The 20,311-nt window shown below is 43.0% G+C and overlaps 1 protein-coding gene across 1 annotated transcript in view; it reads left to right on the top strand.

The window, feature by feature from the left end:
* The first annotated feature begins 1,502 nt into the window (after positions 1–1,502).
* Positions 1,503–20,311, top strand: part of IQGAP1 (IQ motif containing GTPase activating protein 1) — a 107,073-nt gene continuing 88,264 nt past the window's right edge. Inside the window, exons 1-2 of the mRNA XM_027521310.1 lie at positions 1,503–1,654; positions 3,647–3,746. Of these exons, the coding sequence (XP_027377111.1) occupies positions 1,600–1,654; positions 3,647–3,746 (155 nt within the window). The 5' untranslated portion in view covers positions 1,503–1,599. The remainder of the gene's footprint in view (positions 1,655–3,646; positions 3,747–20,311) is intronic.

Raw genomic sequence — 20,311 nt, 5'->3', positions numbered from 1 at the left:
TGTGATTTTATTTTGTGGATTGCGTCCTCAGATTTCAGAACTAAATTGTAATGTTTATTTAAACTAAAGCATACCTGTGTTCAGAGCATGAGTTCTCTTAATGGAAGGTCACAACAGCTACCAGAGCTTGTGATAGTGTCCAGAGCTGCTGGCTGGATTTCAAGCAGGAGCCCCACTGTGGACTAGCCTTTATACTAGATTTATCTTTTAAATCAGGCACCCAAATAGTTAATATTTTCAATAAGTCTTCAAAAAAGAGCGGTTGAGTCCTTGGGACTGGATTTTTAAATTATATTTAATAAATCCAGATAATCTTAATCTTAGAGTTATCCTATATCAGACTTTTAGTCAATTAACAGTGCCTAATCCTGCCAATGTAGGAGATGCCTCCTAGGATCCTGGGTGGGGAAGATCCCCTTGAGGAGGAAATGGAAACTCACTCCAGTATTTTTGCCTGGAGAATTCCATGGACAGAGGAACCTGGTAGGCTACAGTCCATAGGGTCACAAAGAGTCGGACAAGACTGAGCATACACAATAGGGATTATAATAGGAGCAGGGTCAGGGTTCAACCCGTTAAAGTGTCTGCGGGATTCATAGGTTAAAATGTCCATTACACAGCCAAAAATACTGAACTGGGGCTTCTAAGAAGTCTGGTCTGAGATACATATTTACGACTCTTCAGCAATTTAAGGTGAACATGCATGAAGTTATTCAGAAAAAAGTGGGCAAGGAAAAAAACGGAAGAGGGCTGAGGACAGAATTCGGTTGCACACCAATATTTTAAGGGCAGGCCACAAGTTGCAAGGAGAGGAGGCACTCCTAAAAAGGTAAAGAGTCCCCTAAAAGGAAGAACTTGCAAAAAACAGTGGCAATGAATCTAGCGGGAAGGAAATCTGGACAAACACAACTCTCCTGCTTTAGCATGCACTTCTCAGATACTGGAGGGGTTAAGCAGTTCAACTACGGCGACAGATGGCGAATCTGGGAGAAGACCTGACGAAATCTGGGAGACTTGTCTCGACTGCCAGTATGTGCGGCCCCTTAGGGCAGTTTGGGTCCTGCATGTGTCTACAGGAACACACTGGGCCACTTCAAAGAAGGCCTTCCTTGAGCCCTTTGGTGCAGAAGAGTTTGGTTAGGTGGGAAGGGGAACGGAAGATGCCCACGTGTTTTGTGTCAGGGTACAGACACTGGCGGCATTTTGATAAGTGGCGCGGATCGGGCGGCGGCCGGGGAGGGCAAAGATCCAGGGCCGGGGCGGGTCTTCTCCGTCCAGAAGAGCTGCCAGCGAGAAGGATTGGCGGGCAGGCTCCGCCTTCTTCCTTCCGCCTCCAGAGGGCTTTTTGGGTGCAGGGAGGGGGCCGGGGGCGGAGCCGGGAGGTACAGGCCCCGCCTCCTTCCGCCCTCTCCCGTCGGCGCGGCAGGGCGGGGACGCTGGGGCGGGGACGCTGGGGCGGGGCCCACGGGTGGGGCCGGCGGCGCGGGGCGGAGCCTCGGGGACCAGGGCAGCCCGCGCACTGTGCAGTAGCTGCCGCCGCCGCCGCCCGCGCCTGCAAGGTCTCGCCGCTTCCTGAGCAGAGACCCGGGCTCGGCCGCCATGTCCTCCACGGACGAGGTTGACGGACTGGGCGTGGCTCGGCCGCACTATGGCTGTGAGTGTGGGCTCCGCGGCGCGGGGGTCCTGGGACGGGCTCGCCGTCTCCCCGGCACCGTTTTCCCTGGGGGCTGGCCTGGCGGGTGGGGCAGGGCGGCTGTGGGCCGTGCGGACCCGGAAGAGCCGGTGCGACGGGGTGGCGGGTGGCGAGGCCCCCAGCCCGCGCCCCCTCGGTGTCCGAGGCGGCCGGGACCCCGGCCGCCCCCACGCCTGGTCCCGGACGCTGCGGCCGGAGGGCCCCACCCAGCGCCTCCCGCCGCCCAGCTCGACCGAGATTGGGGAGACGGCCTAGGGTGAGGTGGCAGGAGGACGGTGCAGGGCGTGTCCCGGGAACCGGAGCCCCGAGACGCGGGCTCTGCTCTGGCTTCGCGGGAAGGCGCTGCCCGAGCGCTGCCTGCGGGTACATCCAGGGTCCAGACCTGCCCGGCCCCAGGCTAGCTGAGAGGTGCGGCCCTGGGCAAGTCACTTCAGCTTTCTCGGCCTTAGTTCCCTCGACAGGATTTCAAAAGTGAAGACACAAAAAAGAAAAAAAGAAACATACCTCTGACTTCCTCATTTTCCGAATCTCATTTTCTGTCCCTGTCCTGGGACATCACTGAACTGCAGGTGGAATAGTTACCGCTGGCCAAAGGAGGGCCTTTTGGAGTCTTGAGGTTTCCGATTTTATTTGATATTCTGAGAATAGTGTTTTAGGCTAATTTCACTCTACAGTTCTGTGCGAGGTATTATGTCAAATTTGTGACATTAAAGCTGAGTAAGACCAGACCCTGCTTTCAAAGAACGTTTTAATTAGGGAGGCAGACAGGTGTAACTATCTAATGATAATAAGGAGGGATAGAGATAAAGGTGTCATGTGAACCAACCAGGCTTAAAAGGTAATGTGTATGAAGAGGAGGGGTTTGGGGAAAGCAGTAGGAACACAGATAGGACATTTGAACAGAGCCTTGCAGTATGCTGTGCAGTTTGACAGGGCAGGGTGGGGCAAGACATGAGGGTGAAGCGGAAGAGTGTGAACCAAGTTATGGAAGAGAAGAGCGCTCTGTGTGTTGGCTCCTGAGTTGTGTGGAGTACACGGTAGTGTGGGGGGAAGAGTTACCAAAAGTAGTTGTGGCTACATTGGGAAAGGCATTGAATGCCAGTCCCAGCACTTAGGCATTTTTTTCTGTTTCCTGGATGCCCATAAAGGAAGCAGGTTGCTTTGAAGTTAATCTTAGGGGCTTTTGAGACAGACCACCTGGGTTTGACTATAGGCTCCATCATTTATTAGCCTTGGGGCAAAGATCAGCCAACCTCAGTTCCTCATTTGTAAATCATTTGATAATCACAGGATTGTTGTGGGGCTTCCATGGGAGAATGCATGTAAAATGCACAGTACAATCACTGCCACTTAGGTCTCAGTGACTGCTGGCTTTAGTGATTAATAAAAAAGTGAAAAAGCACAAAGTGCTCTGGATTGAGAGTCTGGCAGATAGATCAGCACAAATTTGGACCAAAATCTCAAGTCATAGAGTACATATAGTACATGTTCATAATATTGGGGGCTTCCCAAGTTGCTCATCAGTAAAGAATCCACCTGCCAATGTAGGAGACATGGGTTCGATCCCTGGGTCAGGAAGATCCCCTGGAGAAGGAAATGGCAACCCATTTCAGTATTATTGCCTGGAGAATCCCATGGACAGAGGAGGCTGGCGGGCTACAGTCCCTGAGGTTGAAAGAGGGGCAAGAGGGACAACTTAGCAACTGAACAACTGTACAATATGTTATTGTATTTAAAAGTACAATAACAAAATATTGTACTTTTAAATAGATACTAAGATGAATATATAACAGTTGAAAAATGGTTCCTATCTAAGGAAAGTCATTATAGTACACCTGGCTATCCATACAATACCCTAACTCTCCAGGTGACCAGCAGGAATTTGATGCTGTGGCATTCTTTCATCGCTCAGGAAGGGTTACAGATTCTTACATTCTTCCTTTCATGTTTTAGCTGTCCTGGATAATGAGAGACTTACTGCAGAGGAGATGGATGAGAGGAGACGTCAGAATGTGGCCTACGAATACCTTTGTCATTTGGAAGAAGCAAAGAGGTAAAGACTGGTCGGAGAGAAGATTGGGAGAAAGGAGCTGATACTGTGTGAACAAAGATAAAGATCTCGTTGAGTATGTTGTAGGTGTGACTGGGAGGCAGGTCATTTGAAAGAATAAGTAAGTATAGCTAGGATTTTTTTTTCACAGGAGCAAGTAGCCTTGATGGTAGTTTTATCATGAAACAGTCTGATGGGCACTTTTGTTCGGTCTCTAAGTCATGCCAGTAGGCACTTATGTATTCTGAACATTTTCCAGGTTTGTGTTGTTCAGTTTTATGCTTATGGTGCATGTTTTGGGCACTACCAGCTATATGGGAGAAAAGCATTTTTAAGGTTTCAAGTTTTAGGCCTGAATGTTTCACTGGTTCTTTACTGATTTTGCTTTATATGTGAATTGGGTCCATTTTCCCCTCTGTAGTGCTCTGGGTGTAGCTCCATCCATTTGGCAATATTCAAAGACTGTTTACCAAAGGCAGTGTCATCTGCATTATTCGTGAAGTTAATGTGCAACTGCTGTTTTCCATTTTCAGATGCTCCAAGACCTTGTGGTCTTAGAGTGTCGATTTACTATCAGTGGTTCATTTCTTTTGTTCTGCTGCTTTTTTTTTTTTTTTTTTTCAAGATTGCGGGGTAAATAGATGTAATTACAGATCATGTATCCTATAAGTGAGCTTTGGTGGAAAATGCCAGCAAGGGAAAATGAGAGGTTTTGTGGTTAAAGTCCAATGAAAATCCAGGATGTTTCGAAGGGTGCTAATAAACAAGAGTTTTTTGTCTTGTTTTGTCTTTTTAATTTTGAAAATCTTAAAACACTACAGGAAAGTCCAGAGAACAATACACCAGACATCATGTATTCCAAAACTAGCAAATGTCAGTCCTTCACATTTTTCCCTTTGCTCTAAAAAGGCACAGTTGGAGTCCCCTTTGTGTTCCTCCCTGGTCCCATTCTCTTCCTTTCTATTCCTGGGGTTACCTCTAATATGCATTTGATGCATCCTCTTGAATCTGGGCTTCTTTTCTGAGCTTAAAGCCCTTGCATGAGACTGGGGAAGGGGAGAGGGGATTAGTGATGATTTAGGTGGAGAGAATGGTAATTAACACTTATTTTTCTAAATGGAAGGTTAAATGGAAGGAGGTGAATATGTTATTAGGAAGGGGTATGTTTCTCATGCAAAGTTTGTAAGGAACAAAAACATTAAGTCCTCTGTTACCCAAATTATAGACTAGATCTAATTTTGGAAGGTAAAGAATTTAAAAGCTGTAGCTGTTACGAAAGACCACCTTGTGCTCTGTGAAGACTTGGTTGGTGTCTTTGTTGAGGTGACCTGTGGGTGAGACAAGGGCCCCAACCTATCTTCCTTCCCCTGTCTAAGACATTTCTGCTTTTAATATTGGATTTGCACAGTAAAATTCCCTTTTTGAAAAAGGGTATTTTAGTTAACATTCCCTTGCAACCACTAATCCAGTTCTATTATTATTTTTTAATTTGGCCATGCTTGTGGTTTGTGTGATCTTGGTTCCCTGATGAGGGATCAAAATTGCACCCTTGGCAGTGAAAGCTTGGAGTCCTAACCACTGAACTGCTCAGGGAAGTCCTCAGTTCAGCTTATCTAGTTCAGCCATCTCATTTCAGTAAGGAAACTGAGGTCTGAATGTCCATGGTCATGTGTAGTTTTCTTTATTGAAGAATAGTTTCCATCATTTTAAACAGTGGTTTCTAACCAGCTGTGTATATTAGAATTGTCAGGGGAGCTTAAAAAATGTGGCTCTTTGAACTTTACCACAGAGATTCTGGTTGAGTAGATCTGGGCTAAAAGGTCCAGATACCTATATATTTTAAGAACTCCTGATGGTTCTGATTGGGCTTCCCTGGTGACTCAGTGGTAAAGAACCCAACTGCCAATGCAGGAGACGCAGGTTCGATCCCTGGCTCTGGAAGATCCCTCTGGAGAAGGAAATGGCAACGCACTCCAGTATTCTTGCCTGGAGAATCCCATGGACAGAGGAGACTGGCGGGCTACAGTCCATGTGATCACAAAGAGTTGGACATGACCTAGTGACTAAACAACAACAGCAAAATGGTTCTCAAGGTCCCCCCTAGTAGAGAAATGAGATTGAAAATCACGTTTTAGAATTCTCCCTTACACTAGATTACGATAGCCTGACTAGGATGGTGTTCTTTATCACATTTCCTTCTTCAAGTGCTGCATTAGGAAGGCATGTCATTTCCCTCTACTTCAGAGCATGTTCTTTTCTGGCAGGTGTTTGTTTTTTTTTCCTTTTCCTAGGATAAAAAAGGATCCCATTTCCTTTAAAATCCATCCAGGGGCCATGATCCCCTGGGATGTTTTTCAGTTGGGTGCTTCTGCATACTTAGGGAGTGACTAAGGCGGTGAGACATTTGAGACAGTCTTGATTTTTCATGCTTTTGGCTTTTTATCCTTGTACACTCTGCGCTTTGGCCCCACATTGAGGAAATGTGCCTGGTTTATTTTATGGAGGCAGTTACAGAAGATCTGGATGCAGTAGCTTTTGTTGTTTGTTTAAAGCTTTGATTAGATTATCAACTTCGGAAGCACCTCTTTAGACTACACCTAGAAAGGGCTAGGACAAGAAGCCTGGGGATGTCGTACTGAGAAAAGGAGACTGGGATACCTCCTGGCCACCTGTCGAGGCTGCTGCCACCCCTAGAGTGTCCGAGGTGTACCACAGACAGATCACATGCTCTTGCTTATTAGCTGCGGCTTCAGCCACCAGTCGTGTCTCCTACCCAGTGAGCTGGGGTGTGTGTACCTTGTGTGCTGCCAAGGCTCATCTGGCACAAGTCCTTTTTGCCTCTTTGGATTGGCCCCATCCTGTTTCCTTCATAACCTCTACCCCTCCCAGTTTGGAGGAGTCCCAAGGTCTGGAATTTACACCCACTCCAAGGCCAGGAAGAAAGATCAGAGAGATCCAGGGGAGAAAAGGTCCCCCTCTTTAGTTCTGTTTATAATACTGCTCTCCTCCCACTAATGGCCCCACCTTATAGCACAGTGGCCCCATTGTGTATCCCAGGGCGCTGTGCTTTCTCCTGTACCTGCCACAGCTCTGTTGTGGGAAGAGAGGAGAGTGTGTGGAGGGAGAGAGCATATAAACAGGGAGTGCAGGCAGGGAGTGTAATGAGAGTGTGTGTAGAGAAGAAGTGAGAGCGTGTTGTGAGTTTAACCTGAAAGGGTAAGTGGGAAAATTTAGGAGTGATTCTCTAAAAGTGTACATTCTGGGAGTGGTTGGGAAATAGAAACTACAGAGATTCTGCTTTACTCTAGTTTCAATACAGAAATTAAGTTCTTGTTCTAATGCAGTGTCATCAAGTTTTATGCTGAGGGCTACAGAGTAGACCAAGGGCTTTTTATTAAGTGAGACTTCATACATTCTGTATTTATGCTTAAATGTGGGCTCATTTTTATCCTATTGCCTATTCTGATTGGGCTTTACATTTGTTTTGGCTAAGCAGCAGCTGTACAGTAGAGATGAAGAGCATTTTTCACTCAGTTGAAGGAGGTGAGGTTTAAATATATGAGATATGGTAAGTGTTCAGTAGTAGAAAGATCAGAAGGTTCAAGTGAAAAGAACTGAGAAGGGAATGTAACAGTCTGCAGGGCAGGAGAAAGGAGTGAGTAGGACTCAAAATGGGAGGAGATCCAGTTAGGTTTAAGGTCACAGGAAGAAGGTTAATTCCAGCATTTCCACAAGTTTGACAGTTTAGGATTCCTTCTTTCAGAGGCTTGCCCATTCGCCCTTCTGAGCCTGTCATGGGTCTCCTTCCTCTTGCTCAAATCAGGGAGCAGAGCAACTCCTCCCTTCCCCCACCTCCCCGTTCCCCCAAATCGGGGAAAGTGAAGGCTGTGGCTGGTCGGAGACTGTGAAAAACCATGTGATGTTAACAGGAGTGTAACACTAAATAGAAGCACTTTACCTTCTGTAATTTAGGGGGGTTGAAAAAGTATCTTGCAAAGAAACTGGTCCTTGAGAACAAATTCTCTTTTGTACGTATGTATGCCTTTGTTTCTGGCATCGAATATTTTCCAGATCTCCTTTCCTGTAAGTGGGATCAGAATTCCAGTTACATCTGGATGTATCTAGGCTGGTACACTGCCATCATGAAATGAGAAATTAAAGACGTTTAACTAGAAGCTTGCCCACCAGCTTGGAGGATTCCCTTAGGGAGGCATATCACTTAGAGATTGGGGAGGGTCATTTTTAGATTGACCCAAGCTCTCCTTTCACAGATGAGAAAACAAATTTAATTGTTTGATGAGGCCCAGTGTGACTAAAGGGCCACAATAAATGTAGCTTTGTAGTGGTACTTTCGAAGTACAAGCTGGATGCATTCATGTGTTTATGATTATCAAGGAGAAGTATGGGGCGGGATTTATTCTTAAAATGGTGACATAGATGAAAGTCTCATTTTTTCTGAAATTTACCTAGTGCAACTGCCTTGGAAAGACTCCATGGTAAGAAGTGGGTTGCTATTTAAAAGTGATAAAACTGATTCAAACTATGAGTGCTTTTTCTTATTATTACAATGTTACAAATCGGCAGATACGTTCCCAGCGTGGCCACATAAACCTCGCCTACAGTGTAGCTGAGCCATTTAGTAAATTTACAATGTGAGAAATGTAGACAGTAATCTGGTATAAATTAGGCAGTCTACTAGTTATTAGCTGCTGTGATTACTAAGAAAAGTCATATGACCGTAGTCTCATAATACTTATAATTAAGTAGAACAAATTTTAAAAGCCTGAATAAAACATCTTTGAAAATCTTGACTGTTGAAATACTCGAAATGTAAAGAATGAGGACTTTCAGTTTTGGCAGGTGTGAGTCTGATTCTGGTCTTGCAAGCTTCTTAACTTTAGGGGCAAGAGCCCAGGTTTGTACTTTGCAGAATGATGTGCACTTTAGGAAGCTGAGGTGAGTGTTAAGTGCCTGGCACTGTGTCTGAAGTACAGTGGGCACTCAATAAACGTATTCTTTATCCTGGTCCTTGGGGAAAGCAGATTTAATATGAAGACGAAGAGGCATTCATAAACTTTTCTGGGGAATTTTCTGGGTACTTTCAAGATTCTCCAGGGTGGGAGCTCTAGTTTTTTCGCTTCATCTTAAGCTGTTGTCTGAAAGAACAAGAGGATACCTCTAGGTATTGGAGGGTGTGAGAAGACTTTTCCTTTTTACATAATGCTTTTCCATGTACTTAAAATGCTTTTTGAAGGCAATGGCAACCCACTCCAGTACTCTTGCCTGGAAAATCCCATGGACGGAGGAGCCTGGTGGGCTGCAGTCCATGGGGTCACTAAATGTCAGATACAACTGAGCGACTTCACTTTCGCTTTTCACTTTTCACTTTCATGCATTGGAGAGGGAAATGGCAACCCACTCCAGTGTTCTTGCCTGGAGAATCCTAGGGACGGGGGAGCCTGGTGGGCTGCCGTCTGTGGGGTCGCACAGAGTTGGACACTACTGAAGCGACTTAGCAGCAGCAGCAGCAGCAAAATGCTTTTTACGGTGATCATGAATTTTATAATGAAAAAGGAATGGATTAAGAAAAAGGAAAAACTGGGAATTCCCTGGTGGTCCAGTGGTTAGGACTCTGCAGTTTTACTGAGGAGGGCCCAGGTTCAATCTCTTGATTGAAAAAAGAAGAAAGAAAAAGGAAAAAGTGTCCAAGTATATAATTTTTAGATAGTGGTAATCACAAATTTTGGGCTTCCTTGGTGGCTCAGACAGTAAAGAAACTTAGAATTTGTAATTGTCATCTTAATTATGATTTTCATTGGGTACATGATATCTGTAGTTTATTTAGATTTATTCCAAAGTTATATTGCCTTGATTTCTGAAAAGATTAAATGTTTCCCCATGTTTGTTTACTGTTTATTTTATTATGCAAATTATCAATGGCGTTTGTCTATTTTCTTGAGTTATATTGTTGATTTTTGGAAGCTTTCTTATGGGTATCAGCCTGTTGTATTGCTATATTTTCTCTTGATTTTCCATTTTATTCTTTCACTGTATGGAATTTTTAAATTTTATGTAGTTTAAGTGTTAATCTTTTTGCAATTTCTTGTATCTAGTTTAATTTCTGTAAGACTTTGCTAAAATCTGAAGTTTTCTGTTAGCTTTTCTATGATTTAGTGATTTAATTTTTTAAGCATCTGAGTCTTTAAATTTCGTGTTTCTAAATCATTCTGATATTATTTAAAAATAATCTTTCTACTATGTATTAGGGATTGATATCTACTATGTCAGATATTGAATTACATATAGTTCTCTTTCTAGGCTTATTATTCTGTTATGGTGAACTGTATTTCATTTTTCTTAGAGAAATCTATAACTTCATTTTTTGTATTTGTTATTTAGAAACATTTGAAGCTAGCTTGATTTTTAGCTCTAAGACAAGTAACATTTTAAAAATACTTTTTCACAATTTGAAACTTGTAAAGTTCTTGTTTCTTACAAAGTGTCCTCATGTTACATATTACAGTTGATACCAGCTTAGTAATTTTGCCTGTAAATGTGGAAACTCTTCTCGATTTATATCTTCATATCTTTTTTGTTTATTTTTGCTCTTGGAAATTGTTATACCTTTAATAATTGGTTCTGATTTAGTAGTCTTTCTTGGGGGTGCCTGCTGGTAGGTTAGATATCTCAGTGTCTTGTGGCTGATCTTGTTTGTTTAAATTTTCTGTTTCACTAACTTGGTTTTCTGCCATCTTGATTTTTCCTCTTTGAGTCTGTTAACGGTGGTTGCTTTGTCCTGTTGCAGTGTTCATTTTGGCCTATTAACTCCTTTTCCCTCTCTACTCTTGTTAATAGGTCAAAAGGTCTCTGATTTGGCTACAAAATCCTTCTTTCCACCTGAAAAGGATCCTGTATATATCACTAAATAGTGTGATTTAGGATCCTTTTCAGGTGGAAAAAAGGAGTTTGTAGCCAAGAGAGTTGGTTACTTTACCAGTTCCCCTTATTTTCAGTAAGTGTTGGAGTGGATCTGACCACAGGAAATTGGTGTTAACCGGTTTGTCCACCAGTCAAGGTTAGGAAAGTCTGGTTGGGCTAAGTCTTGGGCCATTAGTTTGACCTCATCTGACATATTTCTTCTGGCCTTAGATGTCAAAGCAGCAATTGTTCATATATCTTGATGTTCCCAATTTAAGAAATAGTAAAAATATACTTGAAGGCCGAAGTTGGCATGTTCTAGGAATGTGATTTTCTGGCTTTGCATGATACTCTGTCTCTAATTTCTGTGTGATTCCTTCTGTTTCACAGTTTAGCAGTTTGGGGATACCTGATGGTAGAAGGACCTGTTTCAAACATTTTTAAACCATGCGGTATTTGATGGTTGCATGGCTGTTTCTATCTGGGGCTGCTAAGTAAACCCTTTCACAGGAAGTATTTGTGTAAGTAAGTGCTGGTAGGCAAAGTGAGACCATCCGGAAGTGATTCATGCGACTGGGGTTGTTTGTTTAAGTTGGGACTTGGTTGCCTAGAGACTGTATCTGAGCAAGCTCAGTGAAGTGCCACGTGAATGCAGAGGTCCTATTGCCTACCTGATCGAAAAAGGACCCTGCCATTTCATTTTTCTTCTGAAAGACCTTCTCATAATCTCATTGATCCCCGTACTTTGTGTGTGAATCAAAAAATCTTAAACATATAAATGAAAAAATCTGGTTAAAGGGTTTATTTGAAGGGAAATCTACTTGCTTAAATCTGAATGTTTAAAATTTTTTTCTTTTAATTGTGCAATAGGAAGAATTAATTTTTTTCAGTGTTTTATTACAGAAACTTTAATACTTCAGATACCCTTACACCAGCTAAGAGGTAGCAAAACAACCCCCACACCCCCTAGCCAAAAACCAACCCTGCAGTTTGCATGGACAGCATGATATGCAAGATTCCTGTTTGTCCCGAGGTCAGTGTCTCCCCACCTGCCTCCTCCTCCTCATCATCATCAGTACCATTTATTGAGCACTTAATCATGTACTGGGTACTATGCTAAGCACTTCATATGTGTTGTCTAATTAGCTGTGCTTGAAGTGAGGTGCTTATTCTTATCTACATTTAACAGAAAAGAAAGCAAAGCGCAAAGAGCTTGACTCACCATCTCTTTAAGTGATAGATCCAGATTCCAGGCTTGGCGAGGACTCCAAAGCCTTTGCTCTTCCCTGGTCTAGTCTCTCACTTCCATACCATTTGTGCTTCAAAATCTAATGCCAGCAACAGTAGTTACCAGTAATTAAGCAGAATGATGGTGTGTTGTGTGTTCAGATGCTAAGTCATCTCCAGTTCTCTGCGACCCCATGGACTACAGCATGCCAGGCTCCCCTGTCTTTCACTATCTCCCAGAGTTTGCTCAAATTCATGTCCATTGAGTCAGTGATGCCATCTAACCATCTCATCTTCTGCCACCCTCTTTTCCTTTTGCCTTCAATCTTCCCCAGCATCAGGGTCTTTTCCAGTGAGTTGACTCTTTGCCTCAGGTGGCCAAAGTATTGGAGCTTCAGCATCAGTCCTTTCAATGAATGTTCAGGGTTGATTTCCTTTAGGATTGATTGATCTCCTTGCGTACAACATTACAGTGAGATAGGCATGTTTTTATTTTAAAGAGGGAAAAAAATAAGTAGGTATCACATACTTCAAGGTCACGTAATGTCTGTGGAACTCAAGCCCACTTCTGTGTGGCACTGTCGCTGCCGCTGTCAGCCTCTACTGAGGGGGCAGTGTTTAAGTCCACAGTTCCGTCAGCTGGTTCCCAGGCACTAAACAGCTGGCTTGGCGTCAGGTGGGTGAGGGAATGTGAGCTGTTTCTTGCTTCTCACTGCAGAGTCTCTTTTACCTGCTTCATATAGGTGGTCTCTGTATTTGACTCATGTATTCATGCATCTAACAAATTGTCGGACTCTGCCTAATATACTTTTTCTTATTCACTGCAAAGCTAAAGATAGTGATAGGCATACATGAGTAACTGCTGGCCGTTGATTGAGGAGAAATGTGTGCCTGCATGCTTATAAGGAATGCAGTAAACATTAAGTTAAGTGATTTTTTACAGGGGTCTAGAAACATAACTTGGGACTTTCCTGGAGGCTCAGTGGTGAAGAATATCTGCCTGCCAATTCAGGAGACTCAGGTTTGATCCATGAGTGAGGAAAATGCCCTGGAGGAGGAAATGGCAACCCACTCTAGTATTCTTGCCTGGAGAATCCATGGACAGAGGAGCCTGGTGGGCTGCCGTCCATGGGGTTGCAAAGAGTCAGACACCACTGAATGACTAAACAACAACAATAACAACAACAAAGAGACATAACTGGTCTGTGATAAATTTGCATCTGTTTAACTTTTTTGACCTAACGCCTACTCACTAAGATGGCCTCCCGGGATTGGAAATGGATACAGTAGGGGTCCCATGGTTACATACAGCAACTCTGGAGAGACTAGAGAGGGGGCCTGGTTAGTTTTCTTCTTCCTAACCTGGCACGTCTTCTCAGTTCAGCTCAGAAAGGCTTTCCCTCCTTCCCAGTTGCTTATTTTTTCAGTAGTGACCTCATGCAGACAGGAGTGGCATTGGAAATTGCCTTGGACAGTTTGGCAAGAATTCTATTTTTTGGTGTTGTGGGTGGAGGAAAGGCCTGTCTCCAGGCCTCTATTTCTTCCTTACTCCGAATACCTTCCTGTTGACTCACTGGAAATCCTAACGAGAAGCAGAAGGAGCGTCAGAGAGGTGGCTGCCAGCCCAGGGCTTGGCTTCTGTCGGGCTAGAAGTCTAGGGACTCAGAGGACTCTGGCTTTAAGAAAAATTGTGAGGCTTTTGCAGTAGAAGGAAATACTATTGTTGTGATAGGTGTTTATCCGTAAGGTAGAAAGCATCAGCCTTTTGCTAGGGATCATTAATCAGCAACATAAAAAACTAAGATTATTTCCTTGAAATGGCATAATTAGTGTTTAAAATTGATGCAGAGGAACTGAAGTATAAAAAGAGGGAATGGGGCACATTTAGAAAACCTGAAAGGAAAAAAACCCTATGATCATTAAAAATAGGAAAATAGTATAAAAATAAAATTTAAGGGAATTCCCTGGTGGTCCAGTGGTTGGGACTTCATGCTTTCACTGCCAGGAGTGAGGGTCCAATCCCTGGTGGGACAGCTAAGATCTGGTAAGCGAGTGAAGCAGCCAAAAAAAAAAAAAAATTGAAAAAAATCTCATGGTGTAGCAGATCATTTTATTACAAATAACATACATCTCAGATAAAGTTTAAAACAGCTAAAAGGAGACAAAAGTTACTTATCACTTACATGGCTATCACAGCACAATGTTTTCCTGCCCCGAAGACTTATCACTATGTCGTTTCTTTGGACAGTGCTTCTTAGTCACTGCTAATTTGACGAGCTTGTGCTAGACAGTGGCTTGACTTTGGGGGTTTTCCTTTAAAAACTCAAGAATACCCAGAATGGTGTTGGCAAATTTGGTCTTTAACTTTTTAAAATTAAACTTTTATTATTAATCATTTAAAAAACAGGTAATATAGAGACATGATACTTAATTCAGAAGCTCTGCTAGGATATTCAGTAAAGAAGAAAAAAAGTCTGCCTGCCTAGTCTTGTTTCCCAGGCACCCGGATCTTCTCTGTATATGCAAATCTCTTTTGTTTCCTTGTGTAGAAGTGATAACACTATACTTTCTTCTTTGCATCTTAACATATTCTGCGTGAATACATTATAGTGCTTCATTTTCTTCCCCCTTCACAGTTGCATGGTTGTTCAGTGTATGGATTTAACCTGTCAGTGGGCATATCCCTCCCAGCTTTTACTCTTATCAGTAGTGGTGTAGTTAGCAACTTTGTATGGCTGCCATCTTGCACTTATGAGTGTTATAGGATGAGTTTCTAAAAGTGGAATTTCTTTATTTTTTGGTTTTGTTTTAGATTACTTTATTGCCAAACAAGTTGCTTCAGATTTATGAGAACAAATCATTTGATTTTCAAGGAACCTTGAATTTTAAATATTGGAGTAAGGAATTGTGGACTCATACCTCTCCATGGATATTAAAAAGAAAAAAATCCAAACCAAGAATTTACAAAGATGAATTTATAATCATCCCTCTTCCAGTTTATCTTCTTTCTCAACTTCACTTGCCAGCTCTACTAGACATTCAGTTAGGCAAACCTAGAAATTACATTTTTTTTTTCTTGTCACCTTTCAGGTCTAATTGATGCAGTTTTTTAGTGTTGTTTTAATACGTACATGTGCAGGCATGAGTGCACACACACCCACACACCATCTATTTCTGTCAGCTCACCCCATCCTCACTGCCACTTCCCATATTCAATCTACTCTCATTGCCTAACTGATTTACAAAGATAATCCTTCCTTTGGTCTCCTGTCTCCTGGGCTTTACTGATGGCTCAACAGTAAAGAATCTGCCTGCAGTGCAGGACATGCGGGTTTGATCCCTGGGTTGGGAAGATCCCCTGGAGAAGGAAGTGGCAGCCCACTCCAGTATTAATGCCTGGAGAATTCCATGGACAGAGGAACCTGGAGGGCTATAGTGCATGGTGTCGCAGAGTCGGACACGATGAGCATGCACATATCCACTTTTGATCTCTTGCAAGTGATTCTTTATCTTTAAAGACAATGATCTGCTGCTGCTGCTGCTAAGTCGCTTCAGTCGTGTCTGACTGTGCGACCCCATAGACGGCAGCCCACCAGGCTCCTCCGTCCCTGGGATTCTCCAGGCAAGAACACTGGAGTGGATTGCCATTTCCTTCTCCAATGCATGCAAGTGAAAAGTGAAAGTGAAGTCGCTCAGTTGTATCCAACTCTTAGCGACCCCATGGACTGCAGCCTACCAGGCTCCTCCGTCCATGGGATTTTCCAGGCAAGAGTATTGGAGTGGGGTGCCATTGCCTTCTCCGAGACAATGATCATTTACAGGCAAATAACCCTGCCTCCCCCAGCCCAATGCTATCCCATGCTATTTAATTTCCTCTCTCCTTCATTTACAGTTACTTAAGATAGGAAACAACACACCTGCAAGATGCTGATGGAGTTTGACTCTAGGCCCAAATCTATGATCTAAACCAAATTAGTTTGTTTTTTTTTTGTTTTTAGTCACCAAGCCGTGTCTCTTTTGTGACCCCTTGGACTGTAGCCCGCCAGGCTCTTCTGTCCATGGAATTTCCCAGGCAAGAATACTGGAGTGGGTTGCCATTTCCTTGTCCAGGGGATCTTCCTGACCTAGGGATTGAACTTGAGGCTCCTTCTTGGGAGGTAGATTCTTTACCACTTAGCCACCAGGGAAGCCCCAACACATTAGTTGAAGTACTGCATTAGTTATATTATACTAAAAGTAGAATTTCTAAGTCAGTGGGAATATCCACATTTTGTTGTTGTTCAGTTGCTTAGTCGTGTCCGACTCTGTGATCCCATGGACTGCAGCATGCCAGGCTTCCCTGTCTTTCACCATCTCCCAGAGTTTTCCCAAACTCATGTCCATTGAGTCGGTGATGCCATCCAACCATCTTATCCTCTGTCATCCTATTCTTCTCCTGCCTTCAGTCTTTTCCAACATCAGGGTATTTTTCAGTGAATCAGCTCTTGGAATTAGGTGGCCACAGTATTGGAGCTTCAGCTTCAGCATCAGTCCTTTCAATGAATATTCAGGGTTGATTTCCTTTAGGTTTGACTGGTTTGATCTCCTTGCAGTCCAAGGGACTCTCAAGAGTTTTCTCCAACACCACAGTTTGAAAGCATTAATTCTTTGGCGCTCAGCCTTCTTTATGGTCCAACTAACACACTGGGAGGGATTGGGGGCAAGAGGAGAAGGGGACGACAGAGGATGAGTTGGCTGGATGGCATCACTGACTCGATGGACGTGAGTCTGAGTGAACTCCAGGAGTTGGTGATGGACAGGGAGGCCTGGCATGCTGCGATTCATGGGGTCGCAAAGAGTCGGACACAACTGAGCGACTGATCTGATCTGATCTGAACACATCTGTAAATGACTAGTGGAAAAAACCATAGTTTTGACTATACAGACAAATACTGTCAGTCTGCTCTCTCTGGAGGTTGTACCAGACTATATGTACATCAGTGATATATCAGAAGACTGCTTTCCCTATGATTTCACTAACCTAGAGTACTTTTTTTTTTGTTTGTTTTCATAGTTATGAATTTCATAGTTGAACGTGGTGTTGTAATTGCAGTTTCTTTTTCAGACTGCCTTACTCTGAGTGAAGCTGAGCATCTTTACATGTGTTTAAAAGCCTTTCTGTTTCCTTTTCTGTGAACTGTTTTGGCAGAATTCTTTGCTCGTTTTTCTTTCTTCTTCTTTTTTAAACCCTTGATTTTATTTGTTTATTTTTGGCTGCACTGTGTCTTCCCTGCTGCACACAGGTATTCTCTGGTTGTGGAGAGCAGGGGCTACTCTCGAGTTGTGCGTGGGCTTCTCACTTCGGGGACTTCTCTTGCTGCGGAGCACAGGCTCTAGACGCCTGGGGCTTCCGTGGTTGTGGCTCGAGGGCCATAGAGGGAAGGTGCACCGACTTCGTTGCTCTGAGGCTTGTGGAATCTTCCTGGGCCAGGGATTGAACCTGTGCCCCCTGTATTGGCAGGCAGATTCTCACCCATTGGACCATCAGGGAAGTCCTGCTCATTTTTCTAGTGTGTTATTGCTCTTATTGATGTAAGAGCTCTTTTTATATTGAGGAGGTCAACCCTTTGGATGCTGTCTTTTAACTTTCAATTTTAAGGTGTTTAAAATAAAGAATTTTTAAAACATATTTGGTTTTACTAAGCTTTTATTTTTTAGCCTTATGGCTTTGTATCATTTTTAAAGGGATTCTTTAGTCCTTCTCTATACAAAAATATTCCCCCAGGCTTTCTTCAAGTATTTTTAGGATGTAAAGAATTTTAACATTTGACCTTTTGATCCATTTAGAATTTATTTTGGTGTAAAGAGTGAGGTAAAACTCTTTTTCTCTAGATGGTATTTGGATAGTGTCTTAAATCAGCCGTCCCCAGCCTTTTTGGCACCGGCCCGTGGATCGGTCCCACGGATGCGGGTTAGAGGGGGTGGTTTGGGCTGATTCAAGCACAGCAGCGTTGGCACTCTGACGAGAATCTACTGCTGATGCTAATCTGATAGGAGGTGGAACTTAGATGGTGATACAAGCAATGGGGAGTGGCTGTAAATACAGATGAAGCTTCATGCGCTTGCCAGCTGCTCATCTCCTAACAGGCTACAGACCAGTACCAGTCCATGGTCCCAGGACTGGGGACCCCAGTCTTAGATGTTGAGTACCAGGAATGGCTCTCTCATGAAATGTGCTCTGGAATTTGCCAAACTCTTTAGTCTATGAATTGAGATTTAACTTTTCTTTTTTTTTCAGAATAAAGCATTTCAACTTTTGAGAATTTTGCAACATATGGCTTAAGTATCCTCTTGGAAAAATTAGCTAGAAGTTTCCAGAGAGTATTCAAGCAAGTTGTATTATGTTAAAAAGGTTAATAGTGTAATGAAATTGGTCTTGAGCAAACAGGTTTTGGATGGACAACTTTGACATGTATACTGTGAAGGTATGAATCAACTTGTCAAACTCACAATTTATTCTTTGTGTTATAGGAGAGTACAGTTTTGAGGAACTTTTGAAAACTGTGTAGCTAACCTCTGTATCACTATTTTGACGTGTATTCTGTTAATGTGACATTAAGGAGGAAAGGGTTTAGTGGTCAGATATGTTTCAGAAATACTGTAATAAACCAAGTTAAACAGATTATGTAACTAGTGGACTGTTAGACTATCATGGGCTGTAAATTCTGAATCTTCAAGGGCGAGGATCATGTAGGCAATATTCCTCCAAGCTAGTTTACTATCAGATTCTTTCCTCACAGATTGTCTTTCTTAGGACTAGTTGTTTGGGAAACAGTGTTCTCTCTCAGAATAATGGATTCAAGGGACTATTTAAATTAAGAATTCAAGACCTGTTGATGGTCACTTCTTAACTGTTTTATGTTTTATCTGCAGTTTCTTTACTTCCTTCATTGAGTTCTCATGTTCTTAATTTATGGAGCTTAAACTAAAGCCATTAAAGTACGAATTGGGTAGGCACAGTTATTGAACTGTCACCTGGTGACATTGTGAAGAACAGAAGTGTGGCTTTTGAAAATGGGGGACTGCAAATGTACTAGTTATTAAAAAGGAGAAGATACCACAAATTCTAGTCTAGTGAACTAGTCTCTGGCTAAGGTCCATAGCGTATGTTCTGTCATGTGTCAGAGAGGGCTTCCCTGGTGGCTCAGACAGTAAAGAATCTGACTGCAGTGCAGGAGACTCGGGTTCGCTCCCTGGGTCAGGAAGATCCCCCGGAGAAGGGAATGACTATCCACTCTAGTATTCTTGCCTGGGAAATCCCATGAACAGATGTGCTTGGCAGGCTACAGTCTATGGGGTTGCAAAGAGTCAAACACGACTGAGAAACTAAGCATGTATATATGGCTTATGGTAAGAAATGAAGGGCTCCTTAGGAGTCAACCAGGACTTCCTGAGAAAGGCCCTGTCACCATGACATCTTTGCCTTTTGGACAGGGTCCCCAGATTAGTGAATCAGAGAAGCAGAGTAATGTCTAGATTTCAGTAAGGCATTTGAGAGTTTGTCTTGTGATGCTTCCGCAGATTGGGTACGTGTGGACTAGACTGTAATGTGATTAAGATTTGTAACCAGTTGAATAAATCATTCCAGAAGAGCTGCTCAATGGGGAGTGACTGCTTCATGGGTGTAGGGTTCCTTCTGGGTGGTGGAAATTTTCTGGAATTAGATAGTCATGGTGGTTGCACAACATTGTGAATATACTAAAACCACTGAACTCCATTCTGTAAAATGGTTAAAAAATGGTGAATCTATCTAATATACATTGTAGCTCAAAAAAAGGAGCTGCTAGATTTTTAATTCAAAGATAACTTGTTAGGGCATGTTGCATGTAAAACATTTGTGTTTGGACTTGTGAATGTATTAGTGGTATATTGATCAAACTTCAGTTGCTGGAGTGGTTAATATGCTGCACATGGTTAATACATGACAGATTTTGCTTTCAAGATACCTTGAACGTAACTGTGACGTCCTGCACTGGGGTTTAAAAAATGGAGTGTCTGCAACACAGGATAGAGAAGTAGCATTAGTAGGGAGAGGATTAGTGAGAAGAAAAACAAAATGAACCAAACCTGAGATTTCTTTTTTATTTTAGGAGCTAAGGCAATGGTGAAAATCCCATGGACGGAGGAGCCTGGTAGGCTGCAGTCCATGGGGTCGCTAAGAGTGGAATATGACTGAACGACTTCACTTTCACTTTTCACTTTCATGCATTGGAGGAGGAAATGGCAACCCACTCCAGTGTTCTTGCCTGGAGAATCCCAGGGACGGGGGAGCCTGGTGGGCTGCCGTCTATGGGGTCGCACAGAGTTGGACACGACTGAAGTGACTTAGCAGTAGCAGCAATGCAGCTGCTGACTTTCTTTCTTTCTTTTTTTAATTGGAGGAT

This window comes from Bos indicus x Bos taurus, chromosome 21, assembly GCF_003369695.1.
Source record: "Bos indicus x Bos taurus breed Angus x Brahman F1 hybrid chromosome 21, Bos_hybrid_MaternalHap_v2.0, whole genome shotgun sequence".
NCBI classification, from domain to species: domain Eukaryota; kingdom Metazoa; phylum Chordata; class Mammalia; order Artiodactyla; family Bovidae; genus Bos; species Bos indicus x Bos taurus.
The sequence above is the reverse complement of the archived record's forward strand: the minus strand, read 5'-3'. Positions and strand labels throughout refer to the sequence as shown.